The sequence below is a fragment of the Gallus gallus genome, chromosome Z (assembly GCF_016699485.2).
Source record: "Gallus gallus isolate bGalGal1 chromosome Z, bGalGal1.mat.broiler.GRCg7b, whole genome shotgun sequence".
Classification (NCBI taxonomy): Eukaryota; Metazoa; Chordata; class Aves; order Galliformes; family Phasianidae; genus Gallus; species Gallus gallus.
In genome coordinates, this window is record NC_052572.1 from 38,332,816 (window position 1) to 38,352,007 (window position 19,192).

The 19,192-nt window shown below is 37.0% G+C and overlaps 1 protein-coding gene across 7 annotated transcripts in view; it reads right to left on the minus strand.

The window, feature by feature from the left end:
* GNA14 (G protein subunit alpha 14) overlaps positions 1–19,192 on the minus strand; it is a 64,385-nt gene that overhangs the window by 8,816 nt on the left and 36,377 nt on the right. For all 7 annotated transcript variants that reach the window (XM_429163.7, XM_025144796.3, XM_025144797.3 and 4 more), the window contains 2 exons: positions 2,332–2,486; positions 559–687 (listed from right to left, as the gene is read on the minus strand). In XM_429163.7, the coding sequence (XP_429163.3) occupies positions 559–687; positions 2,332–2,486 (284 nt within the window). The remainder of the gene's footprint in view (positions 1–558; positions 688–2,331; positions 2,487–19,192) is intronic.

Consider the following 19,192-nt stretch of genomic DNA (forward strand, 5'->3'; position numbering starts at 1 on the left):
GGACCATTTTGCTTTTCCTCCAACTCCAGTATCCCTTCTGTTCCTCCTCTGAAACAATGCAGTTACATCTCCAAACTCAACAATCAAAACTCTCACAAATATCTTACTTCCACATCAAAATCCTATGGTTTTGTAGGCAGCCCAGATAAAATCTGAGGGACTTATTTAACTTAAATGTTTCCTAGAATACACAGTTTTGGGAGGTAGTAACTGTTAGCTCAAAAGAGAATTAAAATGTATTCTGATATGACTATTAACATCTTATTAAAATGCCTTTCCTCTGTACCCCCCTCCCCCTAGACTTTCTAATTAAATAGATTAGAATACCGACTAATTGGGCTGTTTGAATTGAGTAGCTTTTCTTCATGTAGAGTAAATTTTTGAAGTTATGTTTTGAAATACTTTCTATTGTGAGAAATTTGAAGACTAAATTCAATCAGCAAAGTGCTGAAAATACATACCATACCAATTGAAAGCAAAAACTTCAAGACCTTAGAACTGAAGTTTCAGCAACTACTTTCATTACTGCATACCGAACCATACAACAGGTGATCTTACCTAAATATAACATTTTCTAAATCAAAAGGGTACTCGATAATTCCTGTAGTTGGCACTCTGACTCTAAGAATATCTTGCTGAGTTGGCACAAATGAGGGCATAGCAATACGATCAATGTTGGTAAGATAACTGAAAAATTAAATACACAACAGAAACAAGATTAATGCGCTCATAGTTTAATCATGCAGATTCAAAACAAGACCACTGATCAGCAGTACAGAAATTTTCTCACAAAAGCAGATGAACAGAAATTCCATTTTGTTCAGTTGGCGTAAGAACAACTGTTGCTGGCATAAAACTATAAAAACTTTAACTTACTTGACACCTACATCTATGATTCAGACAGAATAGTACAAAAAAAAAAAAAAGCTCAAATGTTCTATAGACAATCATGATACAATCATTGTATGCTCCAGATTATGAACTTTATTTGTATAATCTTTGGTATTACTTCAAAGTAATCACAATAGTTAAGATTTGAAAACACACATCAATCTTTGTTGTAATATAATTGTTTATCAACATTTTTTCTATCTCCTGGCAGTTCACCTGTGATGCTAATATTGCAAACAAATGTGAAAGGCTGCTGGATAGGATTCAGAAGAATAGTTAAAGGAAACCATTGCACACATGAATGCATCACCCTTATATATTTTTATGTAGAAAATGATGCAATTAATTTCTCTTCTGTCCATGCCATCATTCTTAACTTAGCCCTCCTCAGCTGCACAAGGCTCATGTGCTTTTCATATATAGCTGGGATTAACTTCTAAGATGACGCTGCTGTGCCAAAATAAATGAGCAGATTGTGAGGAGGTCATACAAAAGGAACTGATGCCAGGTATACTCATCTGCAATCTATCTTCACAACACTAGACGGCAACACTTGATCATCCAAAAATGCTACCATGGCCTACAGAAAGTGTAAACTGTATTCCAAATTGTTCAAGGTGATCGTAGCAGAAACCTAATTTAAGCATTGATTCCCTCCTTCTCTTTGGTGAAAGAAGGAGAATATCTGTGCATTCTCCTCCCATTTCTGCCCAGCTGTGCCCCACTTGGGCACAAAAAAATAAAAAATGCTCACACTTTTTCCAAGTTTTCTATTATGGATGAGAACATTCCTCCTTTCCAGCAATGTCACAAGTTGTTAAAGATCTTAATTGTAACTAACAGTAAAATAAATACTTAATCAAATTTAAAATAGAACTAATTTTCAATTTTAGTTGACTTCATAGAAAAGGAGGATAGAATAGACTGTCAAGTGGCATGTTTTCCAAGTATAACCATTTTGAACCGAAGTTTAAAATAAATGCCCAACCTAAATGACCCTCCCTGACATCCAACTTCTCAATTTTGTCATAAACAAAAATGTAATTTTTCTGTTCTCTTAAAGCTATCATTTTTCATAATTAAGTTTCAGGAAAAGTGCTCAGACATCTTCATTTTTACTTACATCCTACAATTTTAGTATAATTATGAGCTTTCTGAAATGCCTGCTTGTTGTTAATGTATTTTTTACAGCTGTTTTCCATGATTTCCCCTATGGGAAACTCAGTTATGTACCAGCTGTGTTGACCTCAGAGAAGGGAGGGATGATGTTTCCAGGACCTTCAGAAAATCTCAGACTAAATTATTTCATTACTCCAGCTTAAAATATTTTGTCTATTGCAGGCCAACAGAGACACAGGGATAGATAATAAAACCAGAGAGAGCGTATCTCTTTAACTTCATTGAGTCTGGGTTCTTCTTGTGGTTACGTAGAGTACTTACTACTTAGCAGAATCTGAGAGCTGGTACTCCCTCCGTCTGTCATAGCACTCTTGAATTCCTGGGTCGTCCCAAAGATTCTTGATTGCTTCAACCTGTTTTCTTTCCAGCGCTGTCACTTTATCCACTTCCACTCTTCTGATCATCTGAGCATTCTCCTAATCAATTAAATGATAACATTACGGTGAAAAACGATGGCTAGCTGTCAGCATGCATAATGCACCCACTCCTTTTCTTCTTATAATGATCCCCATCAACGAGACTAAATATCAAAAGGGATCCTAGGAGAAAACAAACAGTTCTATTCTGGAATGCATTTAACTTCTGAAGTCACATGATTGCTACTGAATGTTCTGACCAAGTTAATCCTGCTTATTGTCACCTGCTTGCGATTTTATTTTTTATTTTTTTGAAAGGGCACTTCTACTTAGGCAAAGAATTTACCATTTATAAATTCACTAATTTTTAAAACCAATTTGAAGCAACGATCGCTTTTCTAAATGTCAGTTCCTACATCTTCTGTTCCATTCCTGCCCACTGAGATACAGACATGGTATGACTTTGTAGCAAGAAATATTTTTTCTTTGCTCTCTGTTGTTAAATATTAGAGGTACTGCAAAGATCACAGAATTGCAGGGGTTGGAAGAGACCTCAAGATCATCAACTCCAACCTCTCTGCTACAGCAGGTACCCTACAACAGGTCACACAGGTAGGCATCCAAACAGGTCTTGAATATCTCCACAGAAGGAGACTCCACAACCTCTCTGGGCAGCCTGTTCCAGCGCCCTGTCCATAAAGAAGCTCTTCTGCATATTTGTATAGAACTTCCTATGTACAGTTTGAGGTTATTACTCCTTGTCCCATTGGTACATAGCACTAAGAAGAGTCTGTCCCCATGCATTTGCCTCCCACCTCCCTGTAGATATTTACAAATGTTTATCAGATTCCCTCTCACTCTTCTTTTCCCCAGGCTGAACAGATCCTTTTTACTCAGTCACTCCTCATATGGGAGGTGTTCCAGGCCCTTTATCATCTTTGTGGACCTTTGCTGGATTCCTTTTAGGAGATCCCTTTTTTAAACAGGAGAGTCCAGAACTGGACATGGTATTCTAAACGTGGCCTAACCAGGGCAGAGTAGAGGGAGAGGATCACCTCCCTTTGACATGGGGAGCTGTCCATGCTCTTTTTAATGCACTCCAGGATGCCATTGGTCTTCTTGGACACAAGGGCACACTGCTAGCTCATGGCCAACCTGTAGTCCACCATGACTCCCAGGTCCTTCTCCACAGAGTTCATCTCCAGCAGGTCATCCTTAACCATAATGATGTATGCAGTTATTCCTCCCCAGAAATGAAGATAAATGTATGTTTTACTTTTAAGGGACACCACAGTGTGTCTTTAAAACCTTTAAAACACTCTTTAAAACCACTCATATGGGTATATAGCAACACTTGCTAACACAGTTGAGCTCTTCTCACAGTCAATAGCAGTTGTCTAGATTTAGTTTTTCTTTAAAAACAAAGTAAGATTTCTTCCCAATCTCTTATTTAATCTTTGAAGAAGTCATAGAGAGTAAAAAAAGTTTGTTTTTCCTTAAAAAGATGTCTTCAAGATAAAGGAGTGATTGTAGGAGATCGTGTAGAATAATCCAACCAGGAACTGACAAGGGCATTAAACTTGAAATGTATCCTGAGATGTCCTCAGACTACTGCAATGACTGAAGTAAATGATTTTTCTACAGCACTGTGTTGACATAATAAAACATGCCAGCACAGATTATAATTATAATTGGAACTAATTGTTCACTCCACAGCAACTTTTAATTAATATTAACTGTCAAACACTGATATCAGCTGTAATATTCTCTGTATTTTCAGATATTTTGTATTTTATTCACAGTCATAACAAATTCTTATTGTAACTGAACTAAAAATCTGCATTGCCTGGCAAAATTAAGTTAACCCTCAGACTCCACAGACAGCCCCTGCAGTGTGCAATAAAAGCATTTCTGCTAGTCAAGACTTTAAAAACAACAACAAACAAGCACAAAAACTTGTTTCTAACCCATTATTGTATTTTTGCAGATTATTGCAAATAAATTCCCTTTGAAGTTCAGTTTTCATTTCTCTCAAAGCTGGAGTGGATGTTACCAATAAGAAGTTATCCCCAAGAAACACTGTGAAAATAAACTGAATTGCAATGTATGAGCAATGGGTGTTTCACAGAAAGAGCAGAAAGGGTATACAAACATGAGAAGAAAAGGAAAAACAAATCTACAGTCATTACAGACCAAAGCAAGAACAGAGAGTGGAAATGCAAAACAGCACGAACAAACAGAGGAATTCGAGGGCAGACCTTCGCGTCATATGCACAATCAGATATTGTTTTGCCAGACTGCCCCTCTTCTGTCATCTGTCACACAGCAACAGCTTGTAATGGAGTGTTGGTGGGAAGGTTCAGTCTCTACTGCCATACCACCACCATCTGCCTCTGACGTAATGGGACAACATAATAAACAAGGAGGCATTACTTTCAGAGCAGACACCGTAATGGGTGGAAGCAGTAGTAATTTATTCACAGGAACAGACACAAAGAGTCTTCAGTATCAGTTTACAAGGACTTCCAGTTGGAGGTGTATGCTGCTTCATAAAGATGATATTTATCATGACGTATTTAGGTAATTCAGGAGTTTGTAGACATACTGTGTGAACAGGAAGTCGGCATCACTGAAAACTGTACGGTTTTTATCTTCATTCTTTTCTACTTCTTCAGTGCTTCTCAAATACCGATCATCCCTCAATACAAAATACATAGGAATACATACTTGCCTTATTCTCACACTGTTGTTAAGCCCATAAATTTCATGTTTCAGAGTATAATGTAATGTGTTTTGGAAGTCACAGTGGTTTACTAGAGCCACATTGCATTTATTTTCTTTTTCTTTTTTCTTTTTTTTTCTAGTTTGAGATAATGAATAGGATGTGCTTATTTCTAAAGTAATAGAGTGAGAAATCATAAAATGGAAAAGAAAAAGCCCTGGGATTTTATAGTTCACTACAATGAGGATAAGAGGCTGCTAAACTGCTGTTCCCAGGCCAAATTTTGTTTCAGTGGAAATAACTGATCTTAAAAAACCTCTTAAATTTTACTGACAAGATATGTGAACTTCAAATTCTGTCGGATTGTTGTTGAACATTATTTAAAATGGAATCAAAGCAAGCCCAGCTGTTTAAAGCAGCCAACCGCTCCTTACTAGCAAGTCCACTGTTTACTAAATTATGCTGAACTACAAGTAGTGCAAAATGCATCTCCCTCAGAGGCATGTATGGTACTTTTCATATCTAAGCCTCCACTAGCAATGTATATAGGGAGTTATTTCTAAAATTAGCTACAAAATCACCTACAACGGTTTTATTGCATAATATGAATACAGAAGAAATGGAACATGAACAAATCACACTTAAAACTAAGGAAGAAGAAGCTAACCACTGTCTGGACTGAACACAGAACGTGCACACTGCTGTTATTGCTGCCATCTCCTAACAATGACCGAAGAGACAAAAGTTAAGTGTGTTTACATTGGCTTCAATTTCCAAATGAAAGAACATTCTGAAAGAAGAAAATGAAATACAAGAAAGTAGGGGAACTTAATGACTTAAATATTTAGAAGATTATAGGCAAAACATAAATATTGCTTATTCTGCAGTCTCCTGTTATTCAGTTTCTATAATGTCTTTTCTATGTGTTTGAAAAGAGATGCAATCATAGTCTGGATAACTGGATAGGAGTAGTAAATTTAGTTGAAGATTAAAAATTTTCAAACAACAGTGCTGAATAGACATCATCCTGGTTGTATACCAACCACTTACTATAAGCCTTTCTTATGCTATTCTTCCTGTGCCTGTTCCATCTGCACCCATAGCCTGTAGCAACTTTTTTCTCTCAGTGTTTCATAATTATTAGTTCATCCTCTGTCTACAATTATCATGGAGATGATAAACAGTATGCTGGCTAGCAGTAAGCAAAGAGGCTAAATAACACAACTGCAAAAATACCACGACAAACCTCCACCCAGACTGTAGTTGGCAACACAACTTTTTGGCAAAGACCTGATTGAAAAACAAGACCTCACAGTCAGGTCCTTCATAAAACTTCATGGAGTATCCATTAAAAAAAAAAAGAGAAAAAAAAAAAAAAAGACAATCATAAGACTTTTGTTTTGCTCTTCATAAAATGAAATAGTTTGCAATTAACCTTTATATGGTGGCCTTTTGTTAAATAACAGTTTAGACTGCATCCATGTGTATGCAAATATTAGACAACTTCTGCAAGCACAGAAGGGTTGGTTTCTGCAGAAGTACATTTATGCGGACTAAAAGTGAACATGTACATCTACAAATATACAAGTGTACATACATAATTTGCAGCTCCCAACCTCAGGTTTCCAACACTTCTATTATTTAGGGTGAAGGACAAAACAAAATCTATGACATTCCCAAACATAATCAAGTTTTTCAGTTGGTTCATTTTTCTTCTCTGGGAAGAGACTATTATTCGGCACATTGCAAAAATATTTGGGTTACAGCCTGAGCTAATGATCTCCATTTGAAATGGTGGTTTTAATCTTTCATGGTTTCTTGTTTTGTTCTGTTTTTCTTTTCTCCTGACTACCCACTGCCATCAGTAATAGTTTTAGGAAAATGTATGCAAGAGTGAGGTAAATTTGTATTCTTTCCCACATTTACTAACCTGCAGTACGTTTAGAAAATAAAGAGCTGGATCAGGGTGGGTGTGCGTGTTCACACTTTTATTGAAGCATTCAGTAGCTAGCCCATATGGAAATAACAGAACAAAAATAGAAGAAACTAGGGAGACAAAGTCCCTCTAATGAAGAACTAAAATGCCTCTCATAAAACATCATTTCTCTAGCATGTAAGTACACATTTACATGTATTAACTTTTTGATTTCATCCTCACAGAAAATATATGCAACATTAAAACCTTTGGTCTTGCTAGAAACAGAATAAGATTGCAGACTTGAAACATTGCTTCCTGCTAATGTAAGCAATCATTGAAATCTTGTTTGTAAAATTAAGCAGAAGCTTCACTTTCAACATAAAAGTAATTACATCAAGTTCAAAGCTACGTGCCTGTGTAATTTTTCTTTGTGTGATACCCCACTTACACACTGAGACAAGTTTCTGTTTATATCCATCTGGACGCCTATCTGTGCAGCCTTATGTAGAGGGCCTCCTTGGGCAGGGCGGTTGGACTTGATGATCTCTGGAGGTCCCTTCCAACCCCTACAGTTCTGTTATTCTGTGGTTATTATAAAACCACAGGTGAGGGGCTACTAGGTTCCTTTGAAAAAATATTTTTCCTAATTATCTGCAATATTTATAATCTCACAGCCTTCAAGATCAATAAAAAGAATCCATATAGCCTGAATACTTTGAGATTCACAGTCATCGCTCCTTGGAGGGAACCAAAGATGGTAATTGTTTTGTTGATGACTCACTTTTGGAAGTTTCTGTCACACTAACACCCTATGTCCTACCTTTCAGTTGTCAATGGACCAAAAGGACTGTATCTCTCCATACATTTTTCTTTTACTCAAAAGATGATTAAGAAATTCTGCTAAAAATGATCTGAGTGTTGACTCACAAGGCAAGTAAAAAACACTATCCTGTCAAAAAAAAAAAAAAAAAAGGAAAGAAAAGAAAAGAAAAAAGGAGGGAAGGAGGATGGGAAAAGAAGGAATGAAGGAAGAAAGAAATATAAAAAAGGAAGGAAGAAAAGAAAGGAAAAAAAAAGAAGGAAGGGGAGGAAAAAAAAAAGAAAGAAGGAAGGAAAGCAAAGAAGGAGGAAAGAGCATTAAACTACAGAGAAAGGTGTAAGAATACTTTATGGTCTGTGCCCCTCTTAGCATCAGGAAGTGACAAGTGACGTTATTACTTTTAGTTCTCAGCACACAATCCAAGAACAAAGAACAAAATCAAGTAGCATCAGGTGGAAGTATAGGAAACGGCCTATCAGATAAAGGTACTCATTCAAATATGAGAAAATACAATAATTTTCTAGGAAAAAAAGAAAAAGAAGAAGAAATGAATTTGTTATTCCTATTGTAGTAGAGGAGAAAAATTCTCCTCTCTGACCACAAGCAGATAGAATAAAATGGTAACAATGAACCCTGGAAAAAGGTGTGAAGCAATCTGCTTTACTGGAGAGCTTTAAGATCAGGTTGCACAAATATTGATGTTCCTGTGGACTGGGGGAGGGATGTTAATAAATAAAGTCTTGAGGTTTTCTCAAATAGGAAAAAAATAGCTGCTTTTCTTTAGAGATGGTTCTTCCTTTTTTTTTTTAAATGTACTATCAGATTAGTAGTTTTTTCTAGCCTCTTCAGATGGTCAATAGCAGATATTTTATGATCCATCAAAACAAGAAGGTAGAATTTCAGATTTCATCAAATGCATTTATTTAAAACAAATATTGGCAAAGAGCTAACATGAGTGAAGTTGGTATAAACGAAAAGATTTTCTTAGAAGAGGTCTTTGAACTAACAAACACAACCACCTTGTGCCTAGAAGAAAAGTTTTCCATAAAGTTGGAATCAGTTCTCAGCTACAACATCCTCAAACTAAGTGTCTCCTATAAAAAAGAAATCCTAGTAGTATTAAGCTGTGTGTATCAAAACAACTCCAAGTTACTGATTAGACCACATGTTATTGAAGCACATCGTTGGAAGCACACTTCTAGGAGACTCCTATGTAGTATTTGGGGGATGCAGTATTGGGTGAGAAATGTGAGAAATTGACAACTGTCCCTGATTTCTTCAGGAATCTGGTTGTGGAAGGAGGAGAATGTCTCAGAAACATTAAACAATACTCAAAGGCTTTGTTTGTTTGTACTCCTAACAGCTCAACACATTATAACAAAACTACAAATCAGCACTCACAAATAACCCCCAAAATTTAAAAGAGATGGAGTTTGTTCTGATTGGCTTTTTTCTTGAAAGCACATTTTGCTCATATTTCAGTCTTCTTCCTCTTAAAGCATGCTTATTTATTTAAGCATGACCTCATATCACAGATAAGAATAGTAATCATGTTACTGCTCGTGCTTGTAAGTTAAGCTTGATAGGTAGGTCCATTTAACCCTCTCAGGACATTCAAACAGCCTGTTTGCTGTTTTCCTATTAGTCCTTTTCTTCTAATTTTGCATATAATATCAGAAGTCATGTCAAGAAGATGACAATTATTTGAAGTATTGACTCTACTTGGAGGAGCGCGTCTACATTTCTGTGACGTCAAAATTTACATTTTAATTCAAATACATTAGTAGATGAAGATCAGAAAACCTTTTCACATATCTGTATCCTGTTTTAGTTATTTTAAAATAATTTTATCTTGTTTCCTAGAAGTGCTTGGTAAAATGAATGAAAATGAATTTTCATCCTCTTTAAAAATAAGCAAATCTATAACAAAGACTGTTTATTTCCCTGAAGAAATCATCCTGACTATCTAAATCTGGAGCATGGATTAATTTGGGCTACAGAATTTAATCCAGCAAATCCTGCACGTAGCTTCTGATTTACTGCAGCGCGTTATGAAAAAAAAACAGTCAAGTTTAGTGTGAAGATGTGAATGAACATCTCTTGTTTCGAAAGAAGAGCACAAAAGCTAACAAAACCCATTCTTGGGTTCTTCAGAGATATGGAACTAATGCTTCTTCAGCACTGAAGCACTGGCATACACTCCTTAAACATTCTGATCAGTAATTTTGTGCCAGCTTATTCTTACACACCAGCATGTATGTAACAACTTTCTCCTTTATCCAGCCATCTTTTTCACAATACCTGTCAAAACCTAATTATCTCTTGGATCTCTATCTGTAAATTTGGCTGACATTAGTCACTGGGTTTAAGAATCAAAAGTGATGAAGTAAGTAGCCAAGCACACCGTACTATCACAAAATACTTGTCTTAGAAACCAGACATAATGCTTACAAATTCTTTCTGTGTTAATAAAAAATAGAAAAGCCTCATGAATTAGAGACAGTACAACTTAATAAAACTGTTCCAAGAATGAAAATATGTATTTCTAAATCATGATCCACTTGAATGCATGTTAAAATTAGGGAGAATGTTGTTAGGAAAGGGGATTTTTATATTAAGATGATTTGTAAACATATTCCACCACTGACTGTAATGGACTTCTGTCAGAGTTATAGTGACTCAGGAAAAGCATGAATAAAATTATCTTGAGGTACATTATGTGTACATTCCTGAAAGGAAGGAAACAATTTCAGAGCAGAAAGCTGTGATTAGATAACGTTCATCTCAAATCAAAACACAACACTAAAGTGCAGCTGGCTAAGAATAGGAAATTCATCCATGCCTTGGTTTCCTTCCTTGGAAGTAATGAGATTCTCAGATCCAAATGTTCGCGTCTCTATTTTGCACAGCCCAGTGCTTAGCACTAACCTTTCAATTGGTCCAAAAAGTGGAACTCTTGTTGATACAGATTGCTTTGGGATTTTCTAGGCTGAAGAAGGAGTCTAAATTACTGAATTCATAATCAGGAAACAAAACAAATCAAAACTGAAACATTAAGATGAAAAAGAATGATCTTCTGGCAAAGCAGCAAATTCCATTATTTGTCTAAGAAAACCAGTTTTCACCCAGAACTTGTTTACAGTTACTAACCTGTGAGATGTGATTGTTTAAAATATTGGAACTCTCACACTGAATGTGGCAAGTACAAGAAAACGTTAATAGGTACTTAAAGATGTGACTTATGTTTGCTTAAGAACTCCAGGAATCAGAAAGAGGTTTTTCAACCAGCAGAAGACCAGAAAAAGAGAGTGTAGATGTCTAAACTCTTCAGTTTGGTACAAGTATAAAGGCTATACCCTCAAAGAAAAATAGAAGGGTATTAGTTGTAGATGACACCACCCTGCAGGAAAATGAATGTCCAGTACGCCAAGCCAATCCTCTTATCATAAGGAGCGATGAAGCAGCAAACACAGTTCCAAAGGCCATCAGAAGGGACAGGGGACATTAGCTGAAGGAGCTGAGGGCACAGATCATCTTCTCTTATCTGTTTCCTGTACTGGACAAGAACAATGAAAGAAATGGAAGGATCCTATTCATAAACACGTGGCGTCATGGCTGTTGCAGTTGCAAAATCTTTGGATTTTAAACAACAGAGCAGCTTATATGGCACTGCACTTGAATGCACCAGATGAGGTTCACCTTTCTCAAAGGAGAAGAGGGTCCTTGAGGAAAAGCTAGCAGGGCTCATTGGCAGGGCTTTAAATTAGGTTCAAAGACAGGGTGGAGGGTGATAGTGAGCCTGCCCAAGATATAGTGTAAAACAGCATAACTAGGTTAGAGTGACATGGTTCTAGAAGGGGCTCTCAACCTGCTGCACATGTAAAGTCTTTGACGAGCCAGGGACCACTGAGACAATAAGAGAAGGCAACAGGGAAATTCAGAAAAACTCAGAAAAATGCTTTAAGGGAATTAAGAAGTTATCTTCCAAGAAGGCATCAAGGCTGAGGGCCCAGCTACACCAATACATGCAGCTTAGGAAGTAAGCGGAAGGAGCTGGAAGCCCCCGTTCTAATAGAACATCTTAATGTAGCTGCTGTCACCAAAACCTGGTGTGAAGATTCCCATTACTGGAATGTGACTATTGATGTCAACAGTCTTGACAACAATCTGTTTAAAAGGGACAGAAAGGAGAAAGCTTTGTCCTCCATGTCAAAAAAGAAATTGATTGTGAAGAGCTGTCCCTGAAAAATAGACACAAGCAAGTTTAAAGCCTATGGATGAGATTTAGAGTCTAAGACTACAAAGGGAGCCTTGTGACTGGGGTCTACTACAAGCACAGCCTGTTAATGCAGCCTTCTTCCTTCAGCTACTGGAGGCGTCTCAAATGGCTGGTTGGTCTGTAGTGGCCATGTAATGGTGGAGTTCACACTCCTGAGTGATACTGGGCAGAAAAAGCCAGCTTCCAGCTCTTCATGGAGTTAAGTCAACAAAACACCAGTCTTCTCTCCTGAGGTCCTGCTTCTTAGGCAGAAGAAAACAGGATCCAGATTATTTAGACTTCATGGTAGATCAAAGAACATTTCAAAAAAAGAAATGTTTTTCTTTCCCAGGACTGTCTCATAAAAATACATGTACGTGAAATAACAAGAACTACTTCTTATCTCTTCGCAAATAGCTCTTGACAAACCAGTAGCTTGGCCTCTGCACATCTGAAATACCACAGTTACTCATAAATAAAGTCAATGAAAAACAATTTTTTTTCCTGAAATAAGATAATGTCATTAGGTCTCTAGGCACAGTTTCCCATCCCTGGTGAACCCCACGTTACTTCAGATATAATGAGCTCTCATCCGAATAAAGAAGAAACTACATGTCCTCACATGCTATCAACAAGGCACCTTGAATGAAACCACATACTATTTTATTCCTAAGACATGTATAAATGTTCAGCTTGAAAATAACAAGAGACACGCTGTACCCTGGAATTCTTCATATTAAGAACATCTCAAGGAAATGGGACTTTTGGCCACCTGAACAGAAGAAAAGGAGTATTGTACAGTTCCACAGAATTCTTTCAGGACCCAATCCTGCATCCCCATAACAACTCAGTACCTGGTAATGACATAGAACATTCACCCACCACTCTTCACTTTTTCTTTATCTTGTTGAAAGTATTTTACAAGCCTCTTTGCATCTGAAGAATTTACTTGCTGCCCCACTAATGTACTCACGTGCTACAAACTATTTTCAGAAATAGTTTTGAAGTGTGGACAGTTGTTTTTGAGTATGCATTGTTGAGATGTATACAGCTTCACCAGATAAAGCTGATTAAGTATCTTGCATAATAGTAAGAAAATTACTGAGAATATGACTAATATAACTATTCTAAATTATAAAAGATGGTCCTGTGCTTTCAAGTGCACTGTCTCAGAGTCCAGCCTCCTTTAGACACAGAGGACCTTGATAAATTTGTCTTTTCTCTCTTTTTTTCCCAAGCTCAGTTCTCAGTTCATAACATGAAACAGTAAAATGCAGATATTATCTCTCAGTGAAAAAATTACATATTAATTCAGTATACATGGAGATATTGAAGTAGTAGTCAAATAAAATATTCTCTTCAAGAAAATTTGAGTCTCACCTGGCAGTGGTCTCATTATGGTAGATGGTTTTCAAAACTATATTTTACTTTATGAGACTGCCTTTACCACCTCACTTTTTAGAATTCGCATTTTAGTTATACTGCACCATTCACTGGGCTGGTTCTTCCAAATGCTTCCTTCATGATGAAGTAACGCAGAAGCATAACATCCAAAAAAAAATTAAACACAGGAAGCACTAGATATCTAACAATATATAACAATCTGCTTGACCAAATTTCCAGTCCATATTTGTAGACGTAGTTAATTTAGATGCTGCTGCTATCTAAACTAAAATGAACTTTTAAAGTCTTTTGATGTTCACCCATTGCTAAGGATTGTTTTTAAGGACAATGTCCTTGGAAGAACATGCTTCCTCACTGAGCCAAACTGCTCAGCTCTCTGATTTCCTTGCTAAAGTGAATTCCTTGGATATTATCTTATGTAGTATTGTATGGGTACATCATGCTGTACAGCAGGTGAAAGCTGCCAAGCATAACATATCCCTGCCCAAAGAGATTACTCTCTAAAGAGATTCAGACACTTCACAGCCTGAATGAACATGATGTGCCTTATACCAATGTGAAATGCTTCCTCTTTAACCCCTCCAGCTCTTGTAGGGCACCAAACAGTGCTGTTCATCCCAGTACCCAGCAGAAAAGCAAGCTGCAAATATTACAGTTATGTCTGTTAGAGTATATATCCTCTGTTAGACTTCTGTTAATGAGATCATCATCTAGTCTTTCTCTAGCCAAGTTCTAATTATGGTACATTCTCAGCTTCCATTTAATTTATTAAATACATGGCTTAAGTGACTAACACACTGATTAGATTTTACTTAAGTGATTAATTCAACACTTTCATGAGAGACGTTGCCTGTTTGTTACCCTCCACTGGGCTTTTACAAATCTATAGCCACAAAAGTCCAGTCTCTTTCTTTTCATCTGCCTAAAAATGGGAAATCAGAGAACTCTACGTTTTGTTTTTTACTTTTGAAGAGCATAAGAATGAGATTTCTTTTCGTTGCACTGCTAAGTAATGAGACCGTCTAACTGAAGAGACACACCTGAAACACCCTCTAACTGAAGAGACACCTTTTTTATAATAAAAAATAATCCGAGTTTATAGTCTCTAGCAAACAGTAATTCAATTTCTTCAGTAACACCTTGATGATTTTATATATCCTGAGGAAAATACTGGATATTCCACCGCCCCCCCCCCCCCCCCCAAAAAAAAAGAGCAAAGTTGAAAAATCCAGGCTGACAACAATATGACAGGACAAAAGATGCATCTTAAATGTCTGCTCATTTTGTTAATGGTTTACTACAACAAGTAAAATTTACTATGATAAAAAAATGAGAAAATTAATCCCCTCTATCCTCAAGAGGATTGCTATTGTTAAGAGATACAAAATTAATGGAAGAACAAAAACTGTGCAAATTTAAATCATATATTCTACTTAGCACTGTAGAAGAATTTCTGCGTTCCGGTATTGCAGAGCTTCTGGGCAAAAGATTGAGAAAGTACTTCACAGAAAGCATGACTAACCACTTCTCATAACTTATTTATTCCCTTCTGAGCCTTACAGTTCATGTAGTACTTTTCATCCCTTTAAATTTACGCATTAACATGAATTACTCCTTGTCCTATTGCTATGATATTGTGCCTGATAAAGAAGGCTGACAGTAAGCTCCTACAAAATAGACCTCATGCTGTTCCATCTGAAAATAATCTTTGACTGAATCTCCCCTTTCCATGATGTGAAACCACCTCCCACCTCTCCAGAAGAGCAGAAACACTGATAGTCAGGTGATGGGATGTTTGAGAGATGCACACTTTCCATGATGTTTGCTGGTCATAGAACTTCCTAAGGACCAGCACTTCCAAATGTCACTCTCAAACAGTAAATATTTAGTGAAGCTTAGAAAACGGCATCTGCTTTTTCTGGATGATAGTTTAAACAGCTCAAGAACAGTCTTTCATGCTCAAATTCATTTTAGCAGAAAGAAAAAGGGAAAGAGACATTCCATCCATCTCCTAATTTGGAAGTTACAGCCCTCACCTCTGAAAAACAGAAACCTGAATTTCAGTTTCCTCTCTGCTGTGTACTAACCACTTCTGAATGATGCTCTTTTATGCTACTCAATGCAAAGTGTCATATTTCCAACGAAGCTTGACTGTTTAGGATATCTTGCTTGATATGCTGTGTTTGATTGTCCATGTACCAAAGGCAGACAAACAAACAAACAAAAAAAAATGAATGCTGAAATATTTGATACAGCAATAGATAAGTCTGTGTTGTTGATTTCAGCCCTAATGACAATTCTTCACTTTACAGAAAAAGACACTCTCCAGCACATGTAAAGGGCCTACTGTATAAAACTGAAGTGGAAGAATTCATCCCTTGATGTTTATTCTTCACTGAAAACTGCTTCCATGATAGTTTTCAGCAGATGTTTTTACCTGCTATATATTGCAGTCCTGTAAAGCACTGAATAAGCCTCTGTAAGTGGAGTCCTCGCTCAGAGATCTACCAGATCTCTTTAAAAAAATTGAGTGCACTAAGAATGACACAGTTTGTATAATACACTTGGATACATGTCCAGAAAAGCCCTTAAGTGAATGCTGTTAGAGATAGTAAGACTTCAGAGAGGAAGAACAGGAGGGAAATTTTGTGGATTAAGAAGCAGCTAGAAGACAAAAATTAAAAAATGAGTTAGATAATCAGTCCTCACCGACGAACATTCAGCAACAGATTTAGTCAGAGACCTGTTACTCTATTCCACAAATATCCTGAATGTATTACACTGTTACTGAGGTTACAGCATCTGAAAGTAATTACAACAGGCAAAGCTAATAACGAGACTGAGCTAGTGTGGATGGATTTCACACAGTGTTAGGGGGACTGAAAAACCAACTGACAGATCAAATGAGAAACCAGGAGGACCGAGGACTCTGTCCTATTTCATACAACATCCAGACACTGGAAAGATCGTCATAATAGATCATTATAATCACATCCTCGAAGTCCATCCCTAAAAGCTCACTAATAGACCCTAAGGCTCAATGATAGAATTGGCTGGACTTCCAGTTTTATTTGGCAGAACAGGATTTATGAACTTAAGTGGAATTCAGCTGGCTGTGTTTGATTGACCATTTAGTTTCTGTGGAAAAACAGATTTTAAATTACTTCCTCCAAAGCTATAACATAACTACTAGCTTACTTGCAGTGTTCTTTGAATCTTTTGGTCTCTGAAACCGTTATTTTTAAGCATTCATATAAGCCATGATCTTTATTTTCTAATGCCCAATCACATATTCGTGGTTGTTCAAAGTAGACTTTCCTAACACAAGCATGACTTTTCAAATGAAAAATACATCATAAGTTTCTGATCTGCATTCCAAGACCACCCAGAAGGTTGTCTACGAGGAAGAATGCCAGAAGCCTTTCAGAGTAAATCCTTGCAAATTAATAAGTTTAGACAAATTTTAGACGCATGCAGTTCCAAAGAAATTACTTTTAAATTGTAACTGTCTTGCAAATTTTAAGTCACATTTCTCTTGTTCGTATTGCAATTGACAAGTGTAATAGGACAATGGTATACTATTACTGCTGATCCTCCTCAGCTAAGAATCCTGGCTTGCAAAAATAGGCTGCAAAAATAAAACCACCATGAAAGGCTCCCCATCCACCTAAAAATAAGAAGAAAGAAAACAGAAGGGAAAAAAAAAAGAGAAAAAAGAAAAAAGAAAGTATGCTCAAGGCACTTTGCCAGTCTAAGTTTTTTATCATTTTTCACTTATGAATAAAAAGCATTCTCACAAAGTAAAATGGAGAGAAAATGGAAGCCAGTGCATATGCTTATCGAGTAAGTCAGTTTGGAAGGGATCACTGAGGATCATCAGCTCTGATCCCTGCTCAAAACAGGACTAAGTTTAGAGGAAGTTCCTTGTTCTTTTATCAAGAAAGTTCTCAGGTTTTCTCTCTTCATGGGAAGGATGATAAAGAATTGGAACAGGCTGACCAGGGAAATGAAGGAGTCCTCATCCCTGGGGATGTTCATGCGATGTGTGGAAGCAGCACTAAGAGACCAGGTATAGTGAAGGGATTTGGTAGGTCATGTTGGCAGCTAGACTTGATAATCTTGAAGGTCTTTTTCAACTCAGATGATTTTACTATTCATTGAACATTTTGCCATTTCTCAATCTCTAGCTTGTGCTGGGGAACTTAAAACTGGAAATACGTTGTTTCTTCTGCTGCAAAGCCTGGTATCCCACCGATCAGAAACTGGATCTTAGCTAGTGCTGCATTTTAAAAATCAGTTTTAAAATTTGGTCTTTATCTGAGTTTGAGACATAATACCAAGTTTCCAGTTTTCTATATAATTGCAACGGATGCACTTTTAAAGAACTCAAAAATGTGATATCAAAATCATAAAACTTCAAGAAAAGTAGTAAGCATCAATAAAATCTCATAAGTTACACATGTTCTGAATATAGCTCCACATCATAGATAATCTCACTGAAGACAATGTAATTTACATGGGAAATCACTTAAATCACCTGAGGGCATGATCTGAAGGCTTTCTTCAACATCTCAGCTCTCTTAATACGTAGAACCAGTATAAAAGTCTGTAGATGCAGATAATAAATGATTTTGTTATGCAGCTACAATGGAGTCCGTCACCTCACTGCCAGGGCACCTCGCTGCTGAAAGGGCAGCGGTACTATGCCCTGCTTGCCTGTCCTGGGCAAACTGCCCAGGCAAGGGGCAATGATATTAGGGGATATACCAGTAAACATCCTAGGAATTGATTTATCGAAGGACAAGCCTCTGTGGAATTCCTCCAAGCAGCACGTGAGCTGCCCCCTCCATGATAGCAAATGTAAAACCACACCCTCTTCCTCAGGATGCTCGAGAAGGAATCGTCCCGGTGATAACAGAGTTGAGGGAGAGGTTCCTCTAAGTAGCAATGCAACATAGCAATACAGAAGTTGAAAAATCAGTGCAGTGCAGCATTCTTTGCTCTTGTTACCATACCCACGCCTGTTAACAGAATGCTAACTTCACAGTAAGTATTACCATCACAATTTTATGAAGCAGAGTGAACAAGGATATAAAAATCCATCTGGACTTAATTTACTGTACTCTTGTTGCTTTATGGATGAGTAAATAAATACTATTTTGAGGATGAGAGTCATTTAAATTTGTATTCTACAAAAGCAAACAAGGTATTTGTAAACCTTAAATAACAGCAACTGAGAACAATACCTTTTCAGAGTCATGCAGAACTCACAGATAGTTAAGACTCAATGTCCACTCATCCAGAAAAAGCACCAAGTGGTCTCAGCCCCATTACAGAAGGGAAAAGCTCCATGCTGTACACCAGCAGTGTGGCCTCCTGCTGCAGCAAGCATTTCTTCATGGCTTTAAATTCACACCCCAGACAAACACAGAGATTGTGTAAGCGGCAGACAACAAAAAACAACTGACTGCACGCAAGGAGGCATTTGGTTGAAGAACTGTGTATTCCTGTTCAAAGAAATACTCTCTTCCCCCTCAAGAAGGAAAGGGAGATAATTGGGCTGGCTGACCAGCATCAAAATAATTGTCTTAAGAAACACCTTATAATAAGTAAGAATATATAAATCTAATTTGTGCTCTGTACT